General features: G+C 37.1%; 1 protein-coding gene across 3 annotated transcripts in view; it reads right to left on the bottom strand.

The window, feature by feature from the left end:
• The window catches only part of SHTN1 (shootin 1), a 95,662-nt gene extending 91,366 nt beyond the window's left edge, over positions 1–4,296 (bottom strand). For all 3 annotated transcript variants that reach the window (XM_014849260.3, XM_014849262.3, XM_044750192.2), the window contains exon 1: positions 3,295–4,296. In XM_014849260.3, coding sequence (XP_014704746.1) covers positions 3,295–3,352 — 58 coding nt within the window. In that variant the 5' untranslated portion in view covers positions 3,353–4,296. The remainder of the gene's footprint in view (positions 1–3,294) is intronic.
• Between the last annotated feature and the right edge of the window lie 16,363 nt (positions 4,297–20,659).

Genomic DNA, 20,659 nt, shown 5'->3' with positions numbered 1-20,659 from the left:
CAAGGGAAATGTCCACTTTAGTAGCTAGGAAATATGCATCGGAAATAGTATCCCAAGTTGCCATTTCTCAGTGCACTAAAGATGTCAATCAGTCCAATAAAATAAAGCCCCAAAAAGACAAAAAGAGAATTACCTCATTACCTCAACATCTGCTTGAACACAAGCAATTGCACACTGGCTAATTTTTTTTAAAGGGACATAATATAACTTTCTAGAAAGACATAATATAGCTAATTATACCATTCACCAAAAGAGAACATACAATGTTTTGAAGTAATTCAGAAGTGGGTGTGATTTATAAGACATAGAGCTTAGGGAATGGTAAGTATAAATTAGAGATTGTTCATATTATGACAGACTCTGTCATTACATTTCACAACTTTTGTCAAAAGCAACCTTATTCACCACACCACTGAAGCCTTCACATTAGGGAAGGCTGCTGTCAGCTCTGCCATTTAGAGTAGATAGGAACCCTCTTTCTGAACACTCTCCTGGGGAAACGGGCTCAAATTTTAGACTTACAACTCACTAGGGAAGGAACGATATGATAAAACCTAAATGGCCAGTAAACATGTAAAAAGATTTCAAACCCCACTGACGACCAGGTAACACAAATTTTTTAAAGGTACCATTTTTGTTCATCAGACCAGCAAAAATTAAGAAAGTTGTCAGGCTGTCAAAATCAGTAAAGCTTGCTGCTGGTCAATGTTGACCAGCATGTGGGGAAATGGGCAGTGCTGGGGTGACCGTGAACCGGTAAAGCCACTTTGGCGGGCACTTCTGCAATGTCTGGCACAACTCTGTGTACAAGCCCTCTAATCCAAGAACTCCATTTCTAAGAATCTATCCTAGAATAAAAAATGTATAATTGTACAAATTTATTTGTATGATTATTTGATTAATGACTGTCTATTTGACAAGAAACTCGGAGAGAGTAGGGACTGTCTGGTCTACCATCTCAACCCCCAATGCCTAGCACATGAGCCTCATATATGGTAGGTACCTGCTAAGGTTTTGTTAAAGGAATAAATTAATGTACACTCAGCATTAAAAAAGGAATACAGACTAATTGATCATGAGCCCTCTTGATCACATTAAATAGGAGTAGTGGAATTATTCACAATGTTAACAGGTAGTAAAAAGTATTGTCTATTTTCAAAAATAAATCATAGAAACCAATAGCATGCAAAATTGATCATAGTATTGGTAAGAGCCCAAACACCTAACTGCCTATTTTTCTATCTCAAATCCCTAGCTTCCTAGTTAGTTCCATAGGTCAAATGGCAATTAAATACTCTTGAAATAAGTCAATTGTTATCACAGCCTATGATCCAATGACAAACAAATGCCCGGGTGTCACAATGTATAAAAATCACACTGTGAGCTGAAGAAATCCCAACACCTGTGTAACCAGATTCACTACCGGAAAAAAAGGTGTACCTTTTAAGAAACACAAATTTCAAAGTCTAACTGTTCCATTGCCTTTGATATACTTATAATCAAGGAAAAATATCCTCTAAAAATACCAATGCCATGGATTTGTCTGTTTTCCAAATATAATACAAGAAAAGAATCAGAAACTTAAGAATGCTCCCTTTTTCATCAGCTCACAAATCCAACAGAGAATGTGTTCCAAAATCAAATATAAACAACTTGTAGATTATCTGAATTTTAATCCATCCTTGAAATCACATACAGAATAAAAGAAGTAAAATTTTTTATTTTATTTGAAAACTGACCATCCATCAAAAAGATCTGATAACCACTGACAGATATTACCAATAATGAAAGTTCCAAAAGTCTAGAATATGAATTAAGAGTCTTTATGTTGGGGGGGGGGCTGTTATTAGAAATAAAATACTAATAGAATCCAGCCCCTCACTAAAACACTTGAGAAATTCCAGATAAAGGCATTATGCCCACCCACTAGATTCACTGATGCTTGTGACTTCATGACCTTAGGCTAATATAGGATAGGAGTTGAAGGTACTGGGAAGGCGAAAGCCATTTTTATCCAACATTTTCTAGATGCTAGATACCACAAAGGAATGTGTCTGTCCATTTCAGTGAGGTAAAATAATTTCCCCAAGGTCACACAGTTAGTAAACAGTCAGGTTGAGATTTGTTTTCAGGAGTGTGGACTCCAGAGGAATCCACGTATCCTTACAAATGGTATGTTCGTGGTTTCAAGGAGCAACAGGTCAGGACTTAGTGAAATCATCTGGTTTAGCCCTTGCCTTTAGTCAGGTAGGGCTTGATCAACACAAGACCCACGGAAGGGAAGAGACTTTCAAGTTCACAGAGTTGGTGAGTTGAGCCAAAAGAAGTGAAAGAGCTGCGACTAAATACTAGGCCTAGCCACAGAGAAGGGCCCCCTCCCACTAAATGGCCATGTCAGCAAGTTATTCAGAAAACCACATGTTCCTACACATTTTTACTTCCTAAATCGCTATGTTTTCTCTCTTTCTTGGCCCATCTTCGCAGGCCACCTTTGGTCAGGGTAATAATAATTTTAAATTTTAAAAGTGTAAGGTTCACATTTGATCACTAATTTGGCTTTGTTCAGAAGTGTGGTAAGTGATGAAAATGATTGATTAAAACAGTTTATTAAGGCATAATCTCCAGTTACCAGGTAGTGTAGAAATGCATGTATGTACATGGCCCGACTTTTCTGCGGACCAGAGCCAAGTGTGAATTCAGGAAGCCCGACACAGGCAGGGTATTGACTCACTAATAAATTGCCAAAAATGGGAAGTGATAAAATACACCATGGCCTGAAAATCCTAGCTGGGTAAAAAAAGAGGAAATAAACCAAACCAGAATGAAAAGCTGGAAAGGCCCTGAAGCAGCGCTGCAGGCCTCCCAGCGCCAGTGTACAAGGGTGGGGCCAAGCCAAGGGAGCAGAGCCAGCTGAGCTGCCCAAAACGTCCCCTCCCAAGATAGCCAGCCCTACTCGCTACACCCGCGTGGAAGCTGGTACCGTGGGGCGTCGTCCGCGCCAATCCCTGTCCCTTCCCCCAACTCCCGATCGTCTGCTAAAGCAACCAGCGGGTAGCGCCTCCCGCACCGCAGGGCCCGACACTCCCCGGCACCCGCACATTACTCTTGGCGCTGGGCTCTCCAATGCGCGCGGGCGCGGAGGACGCTTCTCCACGGGTGACGGAGCTACTAAGGGGGCTACAGCGGCCCCAACACCTCCCGCCCAGCTTCCACCAGCCCCAAACCCAGCGCCCCGGAGCCGTCCCCGCCCACGAGCCGGGGCTGCCTGCACCTGGCGGCCGCGCGCCCGCCTACCTTGCTCCTTCAGACTGGTGATGAGCTGCAACTGCTTCTCCTCGTCCGAGCTGTTCATTTTGGCAGGTGGGGCCCGGAATAAAAGGAAAGGAGGGAGAGGCGAGGGGTACAACGCGGGGAGGAGGGAAGAAAAAGCAAGATGCCGGTGGCGTGCGGCTTCACTACCCGGAAGTTGGATTTGCTCCCGCTCCTCCTCCTCCTGGCGCGGAGCGCACGAGTGAGATCATCCTCACGCACCTACTCAGCGGGCGCGGTGCTTCACCTGCAGGCAGCCCGCGGGGCGGGGGCGGGGACGGACTAGCAGCCCGGGGACAGGAGATGGGGTCGATGGAGAGACCTGCGGTGGCACTGGGACCGCAGCCCGAGCCTTAGCCTGCGGCGGCCGCTGCGCTTCAGCTTTGTGCACGGAGGCCGGAGCCGCAGGATGAGCAGGCAGGAGGGCGTGCAGACCTGTCTGTCTGGTTTCTGGCTCGCTCTTGGACCCCTTTCTCCGCCTCCACCCCCTGGACATCAAGACGCGCATTCAGCAGAAAAATGGCCCTTAGTTTGCAGCATCTGTGGGAACCCCACTTTGAACGCCACCCGAGGGCCGCTGTCCGCGAGCCGCCGCAGTAGAGCAGGAAATAAGGGGCAGTAAACACCCAGGCTTCTTCCCCAAGTCTCACACAGCGGACTTGGGGCGATGTGGGAAAACCTAGGTGCCCGCAGGGGCAGGCTCAGTGTTGTAAATTTTGCACCTGAAGCAGACAGGGACTGAAACAGTCCAGCCGGTAAATTAACACCTAGTGAGCGAAGGAGGGCGTGGTAGTCAGTTAACAGTTCCCCGGGCCTGATGGGGCTTCCACCAGCCGCGCAGGGTTTGACAGGTGGTCAGAACGTGGACCCTGCAGCACGTGAATCCGTGGGCCTCGAGGATCATTTGGTTCGCAGTGGGAGGGCATCCTCTTTAAAGAGGCTGCCACTGCAGTCAGAATGCCCAGGGTCACGCAACTGCCTAACAGCAGAGCCTGGCAGAGGGAAGTCCAGCATTTATCCCATTTCATTGCCCTTTGCACTGTTTAAACTCAGCTCCGGATTAGACCCTGACCAGAAGACGGGCGGCAGGCCTGCCAGATTTCAGGATTGCTCTCCCCAACCCCCAGTTGTTGGTTAGTCTTTGGTCAAGTCTCCTGACCTCTTTGAAGTTCATCTAAAGGATGAGAATAATACTAATACCTACTCTCCAGGAAGAGTTGTAAGGATTGAACAGAGAGAGGAAGATATACAAAACACCAAATCCAGAATTTGACATACAATAGATGTTCTTTTTTTCTTTTTTTAAGTGAAGGTTACAGGTATGTGAAAAAGGGGTTGTAGATGCTAACTATAAGCTAAAATAGGCACCGTTTATTTACACTGATTATTAAGCATCCAGAATAAGTCCAAAATGAATTAGACTTACTGCGCATCTTGGTTTTCTCACTACCTCAAAGCTCTTAACGTGGGTACTACACCAGCACAGTGCTTCTGCTCATTCCTCACTTGCTATTTTATGCAAATACCCAACTCCATTTAGGGAGTGGGACTCTCCACGATGGATGGGGGAGATGGGCTGGAATATAGGGAAATGCTGTAACTAGTATCTGCCTGATACTCCTACTAAATTCTAATTCAAAATAAGCTGAAAAAACAGCAATGCTTTCTCTTCTAAAAAGGTGAGATAATATTTTAGTATGGGTGACTTAGTGGTAGAATAATGTAAAAGGGCAGCACAGTATTTTTAAATAGAGTGAATCAAAATTTTGCAACTTTAAAAATAATTTTGGTATGGGTTTTATTATTCAGTCCTTTCCCTAGTTTTTCAAAAGATCATTTAAGACAGTTGCAGATCAGCTGCCATGAAGATCCCCAGGAGATAACCAAATAGCCTTTGCCCTGAGATTGCATCTTAATCCTCAGAGGTTAAAGAAGGCCTAGGAAACATGAGAGAATTCAGACTCAACTACATGACAATATAAATTATATGTGCTGCCAACAGGTATTCTGTATAAAGAAAACTCATTTCTTTCCAGAAAAAAATCAAAAAATTTGCGTAACAAATCATTGCCGTGTAGCTTTTGTACAGCAGCCAGGAAACCTGTTAAACCTGATCAGTCACCCTGACTGCTGGGCAATGCCCGGAGGCCTCCTCCAAACACTAATAATCAGAAATATTTTCTCATACTCAACCAAATATCGGCAAAGTGCCCGTTAAATATTTGGCTTAGTTCACACGAAGTTCCATTTTTTTAATGGCTGCTGGAATTGTCTACCCCAATTATACAGTAATTAGGCATCACTTTCAGAGTTTAAGAATTAGTTAATTAACTATCAAATCTATAATCAAATTGAGTGCTTTGGTCCCACACAGGATCTGCAGACCCTTGAAATTAATCCTGTTTACCTTCCTTGAAATTAAAATGGCCTCCTGAAATACAATAAGGTATTATCTTGAGGGCATGGAATGAATTATTAGGAAGGCTATTAGAGTCAATTATTGGGATTCAGATCTCCCATTACTCTATGGTTTATTTATATGATATGAATATTGATGGAAAGGATAGAAGTGATATAATTAGTTTTTGTTCTGTTTAATAATGCACATAGGGATTTATGTTGCAGGCATCACAATGGATTTATTAACCTCCATGTAACATGTAATTAAAAACCTTTAAAAAAAGGTGTGTGTGTGTGTGTGTATATATATATATATAGATACATATGTATAGACAGAGAGGGGGGAGGAGAGACTTTTAAAAAATGAATTGGATGGGTATGTACCAAATTCAGGATAATGGCTGCCTCTAGGGGGAAAAGTAGAGGAACAGGCCCAAGGGGTAAGGAGTGGAGTGGGAGAGAGGAGTGGTCAAAAGGATTTTCTCTGTAATATTTGTTTGCATTTTCAGGAAATTAAAGTAAAATCACATTTATGTAATCTTTTGAGGCATATAGATAAATAAGATAAAAATGCAATAGGAAAAAAAAGTTCATTTCCTTTGACCCACTAATTCCATATTAGGGAATCTATCCTAAAAGGTTTTATGCACAGAGCTATTTATTATAATGTTAATTATGATATAAAATGATAATATTGGGATATTACCTTGAAATAAAAGGAAATAAATTATTGATACATGTTACAACATGGATGAACTTGAAAACATTATGCTAGGTGAAAAAAGCCGGTCAGAAAACACGAGATATTGTATGATTCCATTGATATAGAATGTCCAGAATAGGCAAATCCATAGAGAGAGAAAGTTGATCACTGGTTGACTAGGATTGGGGGCACTGGAGAAAATGAGTGACTGTTAATAGATGGGGGGTTTGTTGCTGGGGTGATAAATTTTTTCTAAAATGTGGTGATGGTTGCACAACTCTGTGAATATATTCAAAATTGTTAGAATTGTACACTTTGCATGGAAGAATTTTATGGTATGTGAATTACATCTCAATAAAGCTGTTAGAAAAAACAGCTTTTCAAAGGAAGAAAACTTATACCTTAATACACGACTTATATAACTCTATTAAATTTATGTTTCTGATACAGATATTTTTCACTTTACAAAGCTTTGTATATATAATAGTTTGTTCTACCTTTTACTAAACATTATTTCATATACGTTTTATCTTATACCAACATAATCTACATATTTATTTAATGCCATTCCATTATATCAGTGAATACTTAGCCATTCTCAAATTCTTAAATATTTGAGTCATTACCAGTATTTGTCTCTTTATAAAGAGTGCAGCAGGAATACAAGGACTATCCCTAGGCATATCATAGTTAAACTGTTAAAAACTAAACATAACATTTTGTTCTTAAAAGCAGCTAAAGGAAAATACATATTACATACTGGAGAACAATAATAAAAGTGATGGTAGACTTTATTATTTAATGTTGTAATCACTAAAGGACTACAACAAAATTCCAGATTCAACAATGTAAAATTCACAATATCCAGCATCCAAGAATTACAGTAAACAAAGAAGCACAAAAATATGACCCATTATGAGGAGAAAAATCAGTCAATAGAAACAAACATAAATGACAGAGATGATGAAATTAGCAGACAAGGACCTTATAAGGAATATAAAAAGTCTTATAAATATAATCAAAGATATAAAGGGAAACATGAACAAGATGAGGAGAGAAACAGGAGTTATAAAAAAGCACTCCAATGGAACTACAAAAATATCAAATCCATAAACACCAGATAGGATTTACTGCAAACTAGACAATGCAGAAGAAAAGATCAATGATCTTGAAGCACAGCAACAGAAGTCACCCAAAATGAAATATACAGAGGAAAAAAAGATTTTTTGAAAAATAAACATCACAGCCCTGAAACACAATACCAGTCAGTTTAACAAACATAAAATGGATGGCCCACAAGGAGATGAAAGAATGGTATATTTTTAAAAAAATTTTTAACTGACAAAATAATGGCTAAAAAGATCCCAAATTTGATGAAAGATGAATTTACAGATTCAAGTTCACTGATTCATTCCACACAGGGATCATTAATAAGGTTAACAGCAGATTTCTCATCAGAAACCATGGAAACCTTGAGTCAGTGGGCTGGCATATTTAAAGTCCTGAAAGTAAAAAACTGTCAACCAAGAATTCTGTATCCTGGGGCTGGCCCCGTGGCCAAGTGGTTGAGTTTGCACGCTCTGCTGCAGGTGGCCCAGTGTTTCGTTGGTTCAGGTCCTGGGCACGGGCATGGCACTGCTCATCAGACTGTGCTGAGGCGGCGTCCCACATGCCACGGCTGGAGGGACCCACAGCGAAGAATGTACAACTGTGTACTGGGGAGGATTTGGGGAGAAAAAGGAAAAAAATAAAATCTTAAAAAAAAAAAAGAATTCTGTATCCAGCAAAACGATCCTTTAGAGATGAGGGAGAAATTAAGACATTCCAAAATAAACAAAAGGATGTAATTACCACTAGATCTCCTCTACAAGGAATGCTAAAGAGAGTCCTTCAGGTTTAAATGAAAAGGCACTAGACAGTAACTGAAACCTATATGAAGAAATAAACATCTCTGCAAAAGGTAAATATATGGGTAAATATAAAAGTCAGTATTATTGTATTCTTGATTATAACTTCACTTTTTATTTCCTACATTATTTAAAAGACAAGTATATTAAAAATAATTATAAATCTGTGTTATTGGACACACATATAAAGGTGTAATTCCTGATAACAATAACATAATAGGAGTGATAGAGTATATAGGAGCAGAGTTTTTGAGTGCTATTGAAATTAAGATTGTATTAATTCAAATTAGAATGTTATACATTTCAGATGTGAAATATAATCCCCATAGTAATCATAAAGAAAATATCAATAGAATATATACAAAAAAAAGTGAAAATGGTTAACTACAAAAACAAACACACCTAAACACAAAATAAGGCAGTAATGTAGGAAATGAGGGGCAAAAATGGTATAAGGCAGGGGCTGGCCCCGTGGCCGAGTGGTTAAGTTCGCGCGCTCCGCTGCAGACGGACCAGTGTTTCGTTGGTTCGAATCCTGGGCACAGACATGGCACTGCTCATCAAACCACGCTGAGGCAGCATCCCACATGCCACAACTAGAAGGACCCACAACGAAGAATATACAACTGTGTACCGGGGGGCTTTGGGGAGAAAAAGGAAAAAAAAAAATCTTTAAAAAAACAAAAAAAACAAAAAGAAAAAAAAATGGTATAAGGCATACAAATACCAAATAGTGAAATGGCCGAGGTAAGTCATTTCCTATCAGTAATTACTTTAAATATAAATGTATTAAACTCTGCAATCAAAGGGCAGAGATTGACAGAAAGCAAAAGGCAAAAATACATGATCCAGCTATATGCTTTCTACGAGAGACTCAGTTTACATCCAAAGACACAAATAGGTTTAAAGTAAAATGGAAAAAGATATTCCAGGTAAATAGTAAGCAAAAGAAGTTAGGGTGGTTATACTAATATCAAACAAAACAGACTTTAAGTAAAAAACTATTACAAGAAACAAAAGAGGACATTATATATTCACAAATGAGTCATTCATCAAGAATATATAAAAATTATAAATATATATGCAGCAAACAACAGACTCCCAAAATACATGAAGCAAACATTGACAGAACTGAAGGGAGAAATAGCTCAACAATAATAGTTGGAGGGGCTGGCCCGGTGGCACGTGGTTAAGTGCGCACGTTTCACTTTGGCAGCCCAGGGTTTGCCAGTTTGGATCCCAGGTGCAGACGTGGCAACGCTTGGCAAGGCATGCTGTGGCAGGCATCCCACATATAAAGTAGAGGGAGATGGGCATGGATGTTAGCTCAGGGCCAGCCTTCCTCAGCAAAAAGAGGAGGACTGGTGGTGGATGTTAGCTCAGGGCTAATCTTCCTAAAAAATATAAAATAAAAAATAATAGTCGGAGACCACAATACCTCATTTTCAATAATGGATATAAAATCTAGATAGAAGATTAATAAGGATAGAGAGAGCTTAATCAACACTATAAACCAAATAGATATAACAGACTATATATAGAACACTCCAGCCAACAAAAGCACAATTCACATTCTTCTCAAGTGCATGTGGAACGTTCTCCAGGATGTTAGGCCAAAAATTTAGTCTCAATAAATCTTTGAAGATTGAAATCATACAAAGTATCTTCTTCAACTAAAATGGAATGATGTTAGAAATCAATAATAGAAGGAAATTGGAAAATTCACAAATATATACTCATTAAACAACAACTTCTTTAATAACCAAAGGTTTAAAAAAGAAATTACAAGAGAAATCAGAAAACACTTAGAGAGGATTAAAAACAAAAATACAACATACAGATACTTACAGGTTGCAGGGAAGGCAGTGCTCAGAGGGAAATTTAGACCTATAAATGGCTAACTTTACACCTGCAGAAAATAGAAAAAGAAGAGCAAAATAAAGCCACAGTTAGCAGAAGGAAGGAAATAATGAAAATTAGAATGGAGAAATAAAATAAAAGGCAGTGGAAAAATAATAGAATCAATGAAATCAAAAGTTATTTCTTTGAAAATATCAACAAAATTGAGAAACTTTTAGCTAAACTAAGAAAAAAGATGATGCAAATAATAAAATCAGAAATAGAAATGGAGACTTTATCACCAACAATACAAAAATAAGGATTATAAAAAAAATAATATGACTAATTGTATACCAACAAATTAGAGAAACTAGATGAAATGGACAAGTTCCTAGAAACACATAAATTACCTAAACTGACTCAAGGAGAAATAGAAAATTTCAACAGACTCATAACAAGTAAAGAGACTAAATCAGTAATCAAAAGCCTTCCAACAAAGAAAATTCCAGGACTAGATACCTTCACTGGTGAATTCTACCAAACATTTAAAGAACAATTAACGTCAATCCTTCTAAAAGTCTTTCAAAAAATGAAAAAGGAGGGAATGCTTCCTAATTCATTCTATGAGGCCAGCATTACTGTGATATCAAAGCCACAAAGAGACATCACAAGAAAAGAAAATTACAAACCAACAACCTTTATGAATACAGATACAGAAATCCACAAGAAAATACTAGCAAACCTAAGCCAACAGCACATTATAGGGATTATACAAAATGAAAAAGTGGTTCAACATAAGAAAATAATCAATGTAATACATCACATTAATGGAATAATGACAACAATAAAAAAACACCCACAAGAAAGCTAACAGAGTTAACAAATGAATTCAGTAAAGTTGCAAAGTACAATATAAACACGCAAAAATCAGCTGTGTTGTTGTACACCAGCAATGAACAATCTGAAAAGGAAACTAAGAAAGGAATTCCATTTAGAATAACATCTTAAAAAATTGAATACTTACTAATAACTCTAACCAAAGAAGTGAAAGACTTGTATGCTGAAAACTACAAAACACTGCTGAAAGAAATTAAAGACCTAAATAACAGAAAGATATCCTGTGTTCATGGACAGGAAGACTTAATATTATTAAGACATCAGTAATCCCCAAAGCAATCTAGAGATTCAATGCAATTCCAACAGCCTTTTTTGTAGCAATGGAAAAGCTGAACCTCAAATTCATATGGAATCGCAAAGAGGCCCAAACAGCCAATACAATCTTGAAAAAGAAAAATAAAATTGGAGGACTCACACCTTCCAACTTCAAAACTGACTACAAAGCTATAGTAAATAAAAGAGTATGGTACTGACGTAAGGACAGACATAACCGATGGAATGGGAAAGGGAGCCCAAAATAAATCCTCACATATATGGCCAATTGATCTTGACAAGGGTGCCAAGACTGCTCAATGGGGAAAGGACAGTCTTTTCAACAAATGGTGCTGGGGAAATTGGATATCCACATGCAAAAGAATCAAGTTATGGTGAACATCTTTTCATGTGCCTGTTAGCCATCTGTATATCTTCTTTGGAAAATGTCTGTTCAGATCTTTCGCCCATTTTTTAATTGGGTTTTTTTTCTTTGTTATTGAGATGTATGAGTTCTTTATATATTTTGGATATTAACTTCTTATCAGATACACGGTTTGCAAATATCTTCTCCCGATTGTTAGGTAGTCTTCTTGTTTTGTTGAGGGTTTCCTTTGCTGTGCAGAAGCTTTTTAGTTTGATGTGGTCTCATTCGTTTATTTTTTCTTTTGTTTCCCTTGCCTGGTAAGACATGGTATTCTAAAAGATGTTGCTAAGACCAATGTTGAAGAGCATACTGCCTATATTTTCTTCTAGAAGTTTTGTGGTTTCAGGTATTACATTCAAGTCTCTAATCCATTTTGAGTTAATACATTCAAGTCTCTAATCCATTTTGAGTTAATTTTTGTGTATGGTGTAAAATAACGGTCTACTTTTATTCTTTTATGTGGCTGTCCAGTTTTCCCAAGACCATTTATTGAAGAGACTTTCCTTCCTCCATTGTATGTTCTTGGCTCCCTTGTCGAAGATTAGCTGTCCATAGATGTGTGGGTTTATTTCTGGGCTCTCAATTCTGTTCCATTGATCTGCGTGTCTGTTTTTGTACCAGTACCATGCTGTTCTGCTTATTATAGCTTTGTAGTAAATTTTGAAATCAGGGAGTGTGATACCTCCAGCTTTGTTCTTTTTTCTTACGATTCCTTTGGCTATTTGGGGTCTTTTCTTGTTCCACATAAATTTTAGGATCCTTTGGTCTGTTTATGTGAAAAATATCATTGGAACTTTGATAGAGATGGATTGAATCTGTGGATTGTTTTAGGAAGTATGGACATTTTAACTATGTTAATTCTTCAAATCCAAGAGCATGGAATATATTGCCATTTCTTTATGTCTTCTTCGATTTCTTTCAACAATTTTTTTTTTTAAAGATTGGCACCTGAGCTAACATCTGTTGCCAATCTGCTTTTTTTTCCTGCTGCTTCTCCTCATAGCCCCCCAGTACATAGTTGTATATTCTAGTTGTAGGTCCTTCTGGTTGTGGTATATGGGATGTCACCTCAGCATGGCCTGATGAGCAGTGCCAGATCTGTGCCTGGGATCTGGACCAGCAAAACCCTGGGCTGCTGAAGCAGAGCGCATGAACTTAACCACTAGGCCACAGGGCTGGTCCCTCAACAAGGTTTTATAGTTTGCATTGTACAGGTCTTTCATCTCTTTGGTTAAATTTATTCCTAGGTATTTTATTCTCTTTGTTGCAATTGCAAATGGGATTGTATTCTTAATTTCTCTTTCTGCTACTTCATTGTTAGTGCATAGAAATGCAACTGATTTTTGTATATTGATTTTGTATCCTGCTACTTTACTGTATTCATTTACTATTTCTAATAGTTTTTTGGTAGCTTCTTTAAGGTTTTCTATAAATAAAACCATATCATCTGCACATAGTTACAGTTTTACTTCTTCCTTTCCAATTTGGATCCCTTTTATTTCTTTTCCTTGCCTGACTGTTCTGGCTAGAACTTCCAATACTTTGTTAAAAAAAAGTGGTAAGGGGCCAGCCTGCTGGCGTGCTGGTTGGGTTTGCATGGTCCGCTTCAGCAGCCCAGGGTTCGCTGGTTCAGATCCCAGGCACGGACCTACACAACAGTCATCAAGCCATGCTGTGGAGGCAACCCACATACAAAATAGAGGAAGGTTGGCATAGATGTTAGCTCAGCAACAATCTTCCTGAAGCAAAAAGAGGAAGATTGGCAACAGATGTTAGCTCAGGGCCAATCTTCCTCACCAAGAAAAACAAAACTACAATGATATTACCTCATGAACATCACAATGTCTATAATTAATAAAACAAGAAATAACAAGTGTTGGAGAGAATGTAGAAAAAGGGAACTCTCATACACTGATCGTGGGAATGTAAACTGCTACAGCCACTATGGAAAACAGTATGGAGATTCCTCAAAAAGTTAAAAATAGAACTACCACATGGTCCAGCTATTCCACGGATGGGTATTTATCTGAAGAACAGGAAAACATGAATGTGTAAAGATATATGCACCCATATGTTCTTTGCAGCATTATTCACAATAGCCAAGACTTAGAAACAACCTCGAGTGTCCATCAATGGATGAATGGATAAAGAAGATGTGGTATATATACACAATGGAATACTACTCAGCCATAAAAAAGATGAAATCTGGCCATTTGTGACAACATGGACAGACCTTGAGGGTATTATGCTAAGTGAAATAAGTCAGATGGAGAAAATCAAATGCTATATGATCTCACTCATAAGTAGAAGATAAAAACAACAACAACAACAAACAAACACATAGATACTGAGAGTAAAATGCTTGTTACCCGAGGGGAAGAATGGAGGGGGGAGGACAAAAGGGGTGACAGGGCACATGTGTACAGTAGATGGATGGTCTTTGGGCGGTGAACATGATGTAGCCTACACAGAAATCAAAATATAACGATGTATATCTGAAATTTATACAATGTTATAAACCAATGTTACCTCAATTTAAAAAAATAAAGAATAAAGTTAGACCCTCACCTTACACTATATACAAATTAACTCAGGGCCCAGCCCTGTGGCAGAAGAATTAAGTTCGTGCACTCCTCTGCAGCAGTCCAGGGTTTCGCCGATTCGGATCCTGGGCGCAGACATGGCACCACTCGTCAGGCCACGTTGAGGCAGCATCCCACATGTGACAACTAGAAGGACCCACAACTGAAATATACAACTATGTACCAGGAGGCTTTGGGGAGAAAAAGAAAAAAAAATAAACAAATTAACTCAAAATAGGTCAAATACCAAAGTGTAAAAGACAAATAAATCTAACTGTATTACTATATATGACATTACCTCACTAAAGGGGATTGAGGGAAAAGCAGCTGACCTAAGTAACTTTGGATAACAATATTTTGACTGGATATTGTGAGGCAAAAGATAAAATGAGCTATACATAAACGTTACCCTACTTGACAAATTTACCTCTCACTGGGGTATGAGTTAACAATTCAGAAATTATTCAAGATGTATACTAGGGTTGAATAAATAAGTAAATAAGTTGTAGATAATGGGAGGTAGGTTTCTCCCAGTCAGAGAAAGAAGTTATAGTCAGTTCTACTACAATATGACATATGTGTCTTAAAAATCATCATGCTGCGCAAAATTGCAAAATAAAAACCACACCTAAGAAAAATGATTTTGAAGCCCAACATTCAAAAACTTTGTCAGTGATACATTAAAAAAAGATAGGAACCTAATAAGAATGTTAGCATAGTTTTACACATGTTAAATGATTGAGAAATATATGATGCTACAATTAATATGGCATCACAAGGGCTGCAGCTTATGAGTCATTGTAAAGTGATAGAAGAATGGTTATCTGAAGTCCAAAGAGAAAGCTTAACCTATATATGGATGGGTGTGGCTCACTGTCCTTGGTTTGGCTGGTGGCCCTGAACATCACAGTTCTTTCACAATCTTAAATCCTAGGCATGTTTTTCTGACTTTGAGATGTAGGTCCTTCAAGGAAAGCATTTGTAATAGATGTCTGTTTCATCAAAATTAGAATTTTGAACTAATACATAGTGTTCTTCTTCAATTAACTTTTATATCACTGTTAGAAATTCTTTTGCTGCCTTCTCAGCTGTACCTGCTTTTCTCAGCTGAACTCTCTTTCAGACAGCTGAAAGCTTTGGAAATTGTAGCGATGTTTGAAACCACTAAGCTAGCCACTACTCACACTAAAAAGAACCACTTCTACAGGATTTGGTAACTTCCATTTAAGGTCTTCACGTATGGTGCTTTCTCTCCGATTGTGAGAATAGATGGTCCTGATTTTTTCTGTTTGGTCTTCAATTCATAGACTTAATCTTCCCACTTCTTCTTTAGGCTTTGTTCTTATTGACTTCACAGCACTCGAAGTTGTTCCATTAGAGATGTTTCTTTTATTTTCACAGCATTGTCACAGGTAATCCTCAATGTGGATTCCTTTATGCCTGTTGCTTGAGAGCCATCACATATTCTCTTGTTTCTTCCAAAATATTTTATTGTTTCCAACTTCTCCCCAATATTTAAAGCTTTCCCTTTGCATTTATTGCTTGGTGTTTTTGAACCAGGACATTTAGATGTGTTTGGGATGTTGAAGGAGTGTCTATATATAAAGTTCACAAATGCAAAAGAATAGCAAAATATAACCTTGTTGGATAATACATGCAATGAGTTGAGGTAGCTGTAGATGTCTGAGGTGTATGTAAGTGTGTGCATTTTATGTATTCCAATATGGCTTGAATCAGCTGGGTGCAGTTTTCCATTTATCTAGTGTTTCTCAGGAATGAAATAATGTAAAAGAAAATGTGAAATTTACATCATGCTAAAATTATTCCTTAATATATGAATTGCATTGAAACAAATTTATGTCTCAAAAATGAGCATTATATCAAAATAGACTATATCAATAAGCAAGAAAGGAAGGCTAGAATGAACTGGATGGTGCTGGAACAGAGTCACAGCTATCGGTATAAATTCACATTTATTTTAATATATACACAGATAATTAGGTATATACATAAGGTATGTGGTATACTTATTTATATGTCATACCCATACGTGGGTTAACATACATAATTTATTTCCTAGCTTTTTCCACTGAGAGGGCCTAGAAACAGTGACATCCCAGTATCAATGACAGCCCGCACTCAGATCTTGGTTTCTAAATACCATTCTCTAAGAAAAGGAATCAGGTTCCTTGGAGAAATGGCTGATTCTAAGGCTGGGGCAGGAAGAATACAAGATGAGCCTAGAACATCTTGTAGTGCCAGAAAAGGGAAAGAAGAGAGGCAGTGTGTCAAAAGGACACAGGAGTCAACCTGAAAGAGCACTCAGTGGCTACAGTTGGAATAATGTGAGCAACAAAACAAATAACAATAGTGGTGGATTCTAACTCAAGATTAAACACATATCCATGAGTCCATACTGATATAAATAAGTGATTAAGTAAATAAATTAGTGAGGAAAAAAGAAAAAGCCTTCCTTTTAGAATTTGAACTAATATATGTAAATATTCCCCCCCTCTAGAAGGTGGAATTCAATTATCTTTACCTTGAGTGTGAGGTGGACTTAGTGACTTGTATCTAAAGAAAAGAGAACAGAAAAGGAAAAAGTAGTAACTTTATAGTGGAGAAATCTAGTAGCAGCACTTTAATCAAGAGGTCAAGGGTGATCAAGGTTAACATCAACAGTGATAAGTCATGTTGTTATCTTATACCCGGTGATATGATGCAATGAGAAAGGTACTTCTCTTCTATGGTATTTTTCCTAAAACCCATAATCCCAATTTAATCATGAGAAAACATGAGACAACCATTTTACAAAATACCTGCCCAGTACTCTTTAAAACTGTTGAGATCATAGAAAACATGGAAAGACTAAGAAGCTATTACAGATCAGAGAGGATTAAATCATGATTAAGCCAAATAATGAAGTATCCTGGATTGGATCCTGATAAAGAAAAAGAGCAGTAGTGGAAAAACTGGTAAAATCCAAACGAAGTCTATAGTTTGGTTGAGGGTCTTGTGCCAGTACTAATTTGTTGGTTTTGACAAATGTACTGTGGCTATGTACCCAGCAGACTTAGATACATAAGAAGGATATATAGGAATTCTCAGTATACTCTATACTATCTTTGCAACTTTTCTGTAAATCTAAAATTATTCCAGAATAAGAAGTTAAAAATCAGCTGGCATTCACCATATTAACATACTAAAAATAAAAACCTACATGATCATCTCAATAGATTCAGAAAAAAAGCACTCAAAAATATTCAATACCAATTCATAATGAAACCCTCAGCAAACTAGAAAGAAGGGAACTTCCTCAATCTGATAAAGGGCATCTAAAAATACTGTATCTAACAAAACACTTAATGATGAAAGGCAAAATGTTTTCACCCTTAAGATCAGATGTCTGCTCTCATCACTTTTATTGAACATCATACTGGACTCCTAATACCAGTACTATTAGGAAGAAAATAAATAAATAAAATACATACAATCTGGAAAGGAAGAAGTTAAACTGTCTTTATTCACAAATGATATGATTCTATACGTAGAAAAATTGAAGGAATTTGCATAAAAGCAACTAAAACTAATAAATGAGCTTACCAAAGTCACAGGACATGGAGCAACATAAAAAAACCAATTACATGTCTACGTAATAGCAACTAACAACTAGTAACTGAAAGTTTAAAATTATTTCATTTACAGTAACACTCAAAATAGCAAAATAATTTAGGAATAGCTTTAACTCCCCAAAAAGTTCAAGCCCTGTACACTGAAAGGTAAGAAAAAAAAATTGCTGAGAAATCAAAGACATAAATAGAGACATGCTCAGGGATGGAAGATTTAATACAGCTAAAGGGCCAAATTTATCTATAGACAATGTAATTTGAATCAAACTTCCAGAATGTTTTTTTGTAGAAAACGAAAAACTTGATTCTAAAATATATGGCAATGCAAAGGACCTGGAATAACCAAAGAAATCTTGAAACAAAACAGCAAACTTGGCCCACTTATACTAAAGGAATTGAAGTCTTAAACTACAATAATCAAGACAGTGTGGAACTAGCATAAGGAAAGACATACAGATCCCAATAAAACAAAACTGAGTCCAAAAATAAACCCACACTTATAGAGTCATTTTATTTTCAACAAAGGCACTAAAATAATCCAATGGGGAAAGGAAAGTCTTTTCCACAAACAGAACAACTGAATATCCATAAAGAAAAGAATTAATCTCAACTCCTACCTCCACCATATCAAAAAACTAATTCAAGAACAATCATGGACCTAAATGTAAAAGCGAAAAGTATAAAGCTTCTAGAAGAAAACATAGGACAGTATCTTCTCAACTTGAAGGAAGGCAAAGGTTTCTTAGACAAGACACAGAAAGCAATAACATGAAACAATAAATTGTGATAAATTAAACTTTACAGAAATTAAAAAGTTTTACTCATCAAAAGACAATATTAGGAAAATAAATATCCTCAGACTGTGAGAAAATATTTGCAAGACATATATCTAAAAACAGAATGAATATCTAGGATATATAAAGAGCTTCTACTCAATAATAGTACAACTCAATAATAAAAAGATAACAATATAAAATGAGAAAAAAGTTCACAAAGGAAGATATGTAAGTGGCCAATATGCATTGGGAAGATAAACATTAGTCATCAAGGAAACACAAATGAAAACTACAATGACATATCACTACACATCCAGCAGAAGGGGTAGAAATTAAAAAACTGACAATGTCAAATGTTGGCAATGGTCTTGAGAAATCAGACTCTGACACACTCTTAGTGAAAACGGAAAATGGCAGGTGAATGTTGGAAATTTTGATGCCATAAAATTAAATCATTTTAAGCATACAATTCAAGATTTCTAGTAAATTCATAGAGCTGTGCAACCATCACCACAATCTAATTTTAGCGGCAGTTTGTTAGGAAACTTAACATACATTTGTCTTATGACATAGCAGTTCTACGCCCAGGTATTTGCCCCAGAGAACTGAAAACATTTTTTCCATGGAAAAATTTATAGACAAATGTTCACAGCAATTTGAAGATCACCAAAAACTGTAAACAATGTAAGTGTCTATTAATAAACAGATAAATAAATTATAGTACATCTGTGATGTTTAGTTTTATGTGTCAACTTGGCTAGGCTATCATACCCAGATATTTAATCAAACACTAATCTAGGTGTTGCTATAAAGATATTTTGTAGATGTGATTAACATCTACAATCCGTTGACTTTGAGTAAAGGAGACAACAACTGAGTAGGGCCTCATCCAATCAGCTGAAGGCCTTAAGAGCAAAAACGGATTTACCAGAGACGCATTTCTGCCTCCAGACTGCAGCATTAACTCCTGCCTGAGTTTCCAATCTGATACACTATCCAGTGGAATAATAATCAAAAATAAAAGGAATAAACTATTTACACGTACAACAATTTGGATGAATCTCAAAAACATTATGCTGCATGAAAAATCCTTACACAAAAGAGAACATACTGCAGTATTCCATAAATACGAAGTCCCAGAAAAGGGAAAACTAATCTATGATGCGAACATTTCAGAACCATGGTATTAATATATTTCTCTCTAAATACGTATTTTTTATAAACATGGTTCATTTGTACTCTCTACAATCTACTTTTTCACTTAATATATCTTCGGAATCTTTTCTTATTGTCACATTGATTTACCTTATTTTAATTTTTTTCAATTTTTTATTTTTTAATACCAAAAAGCAAAAATTATATTTTCTCCCATACCGTATATAATGTGTAATCTCTCTGAGTTTCAGAGGAATTTAGGTTATAAAGTATAGAAAGTATTACTAAAATGCTGTTTTTTTAGCCATCTCCCCCACTTTGAGGAGGTGGTTTTTATTCTTGTTGGAATCAGCTATTGAATACCATTGTTATTCTCTGCTCTCACTTTATTTTTTTATTTATTTGTTTTGTTTTATTGAGTTCATAATAGTTTACATCATTGGGATTTACCTTATTTTTCAAAGCTATGTAGTGTTCAATTATATGTATGTACATTACTTATCTACTCACCTACATAAAAACGCCATTGATCTCGAAAAAGCAACATATCATGTACAAGGAATCCTCAGTAAAATTAATGGCTGATTTCTTACCGTAAACCATGGAGGCCAAACATAGCTGGAAAGCATACTCAAAATGTTGATCGAAAAAGGGTGTTGGTGATGAAGCAAGATGGCAGAACAGGAGGTCCCCAGGTCCTCCTGAAATTAAATAAACTGAAATGAAAGGATGATAATTAGTTACATGAAATCATATGAAAGTATAAAACTCACTGGTAAAGGT

This window comes from Equus asinus, chromosome 2 (assembly GCF_041296235.1).
Source record: "Equus asinus isolate D_3611 breed Donkey chromosome 2, EquAss-T2T_v2, whole genome shotgun sequence".
In the NCBI taxonomy this organism is placed as follows: domain Eukaryota; kingdom Metazoa; phylum Chordata; class Mammalia; order Perissodactyla; family Equidae; genus Equus; species Equus asinus.
Note: the sequence above shows the minus strand (reverse complement) of the source record. Positions and strands in the feature narration are given on the sequence as shown.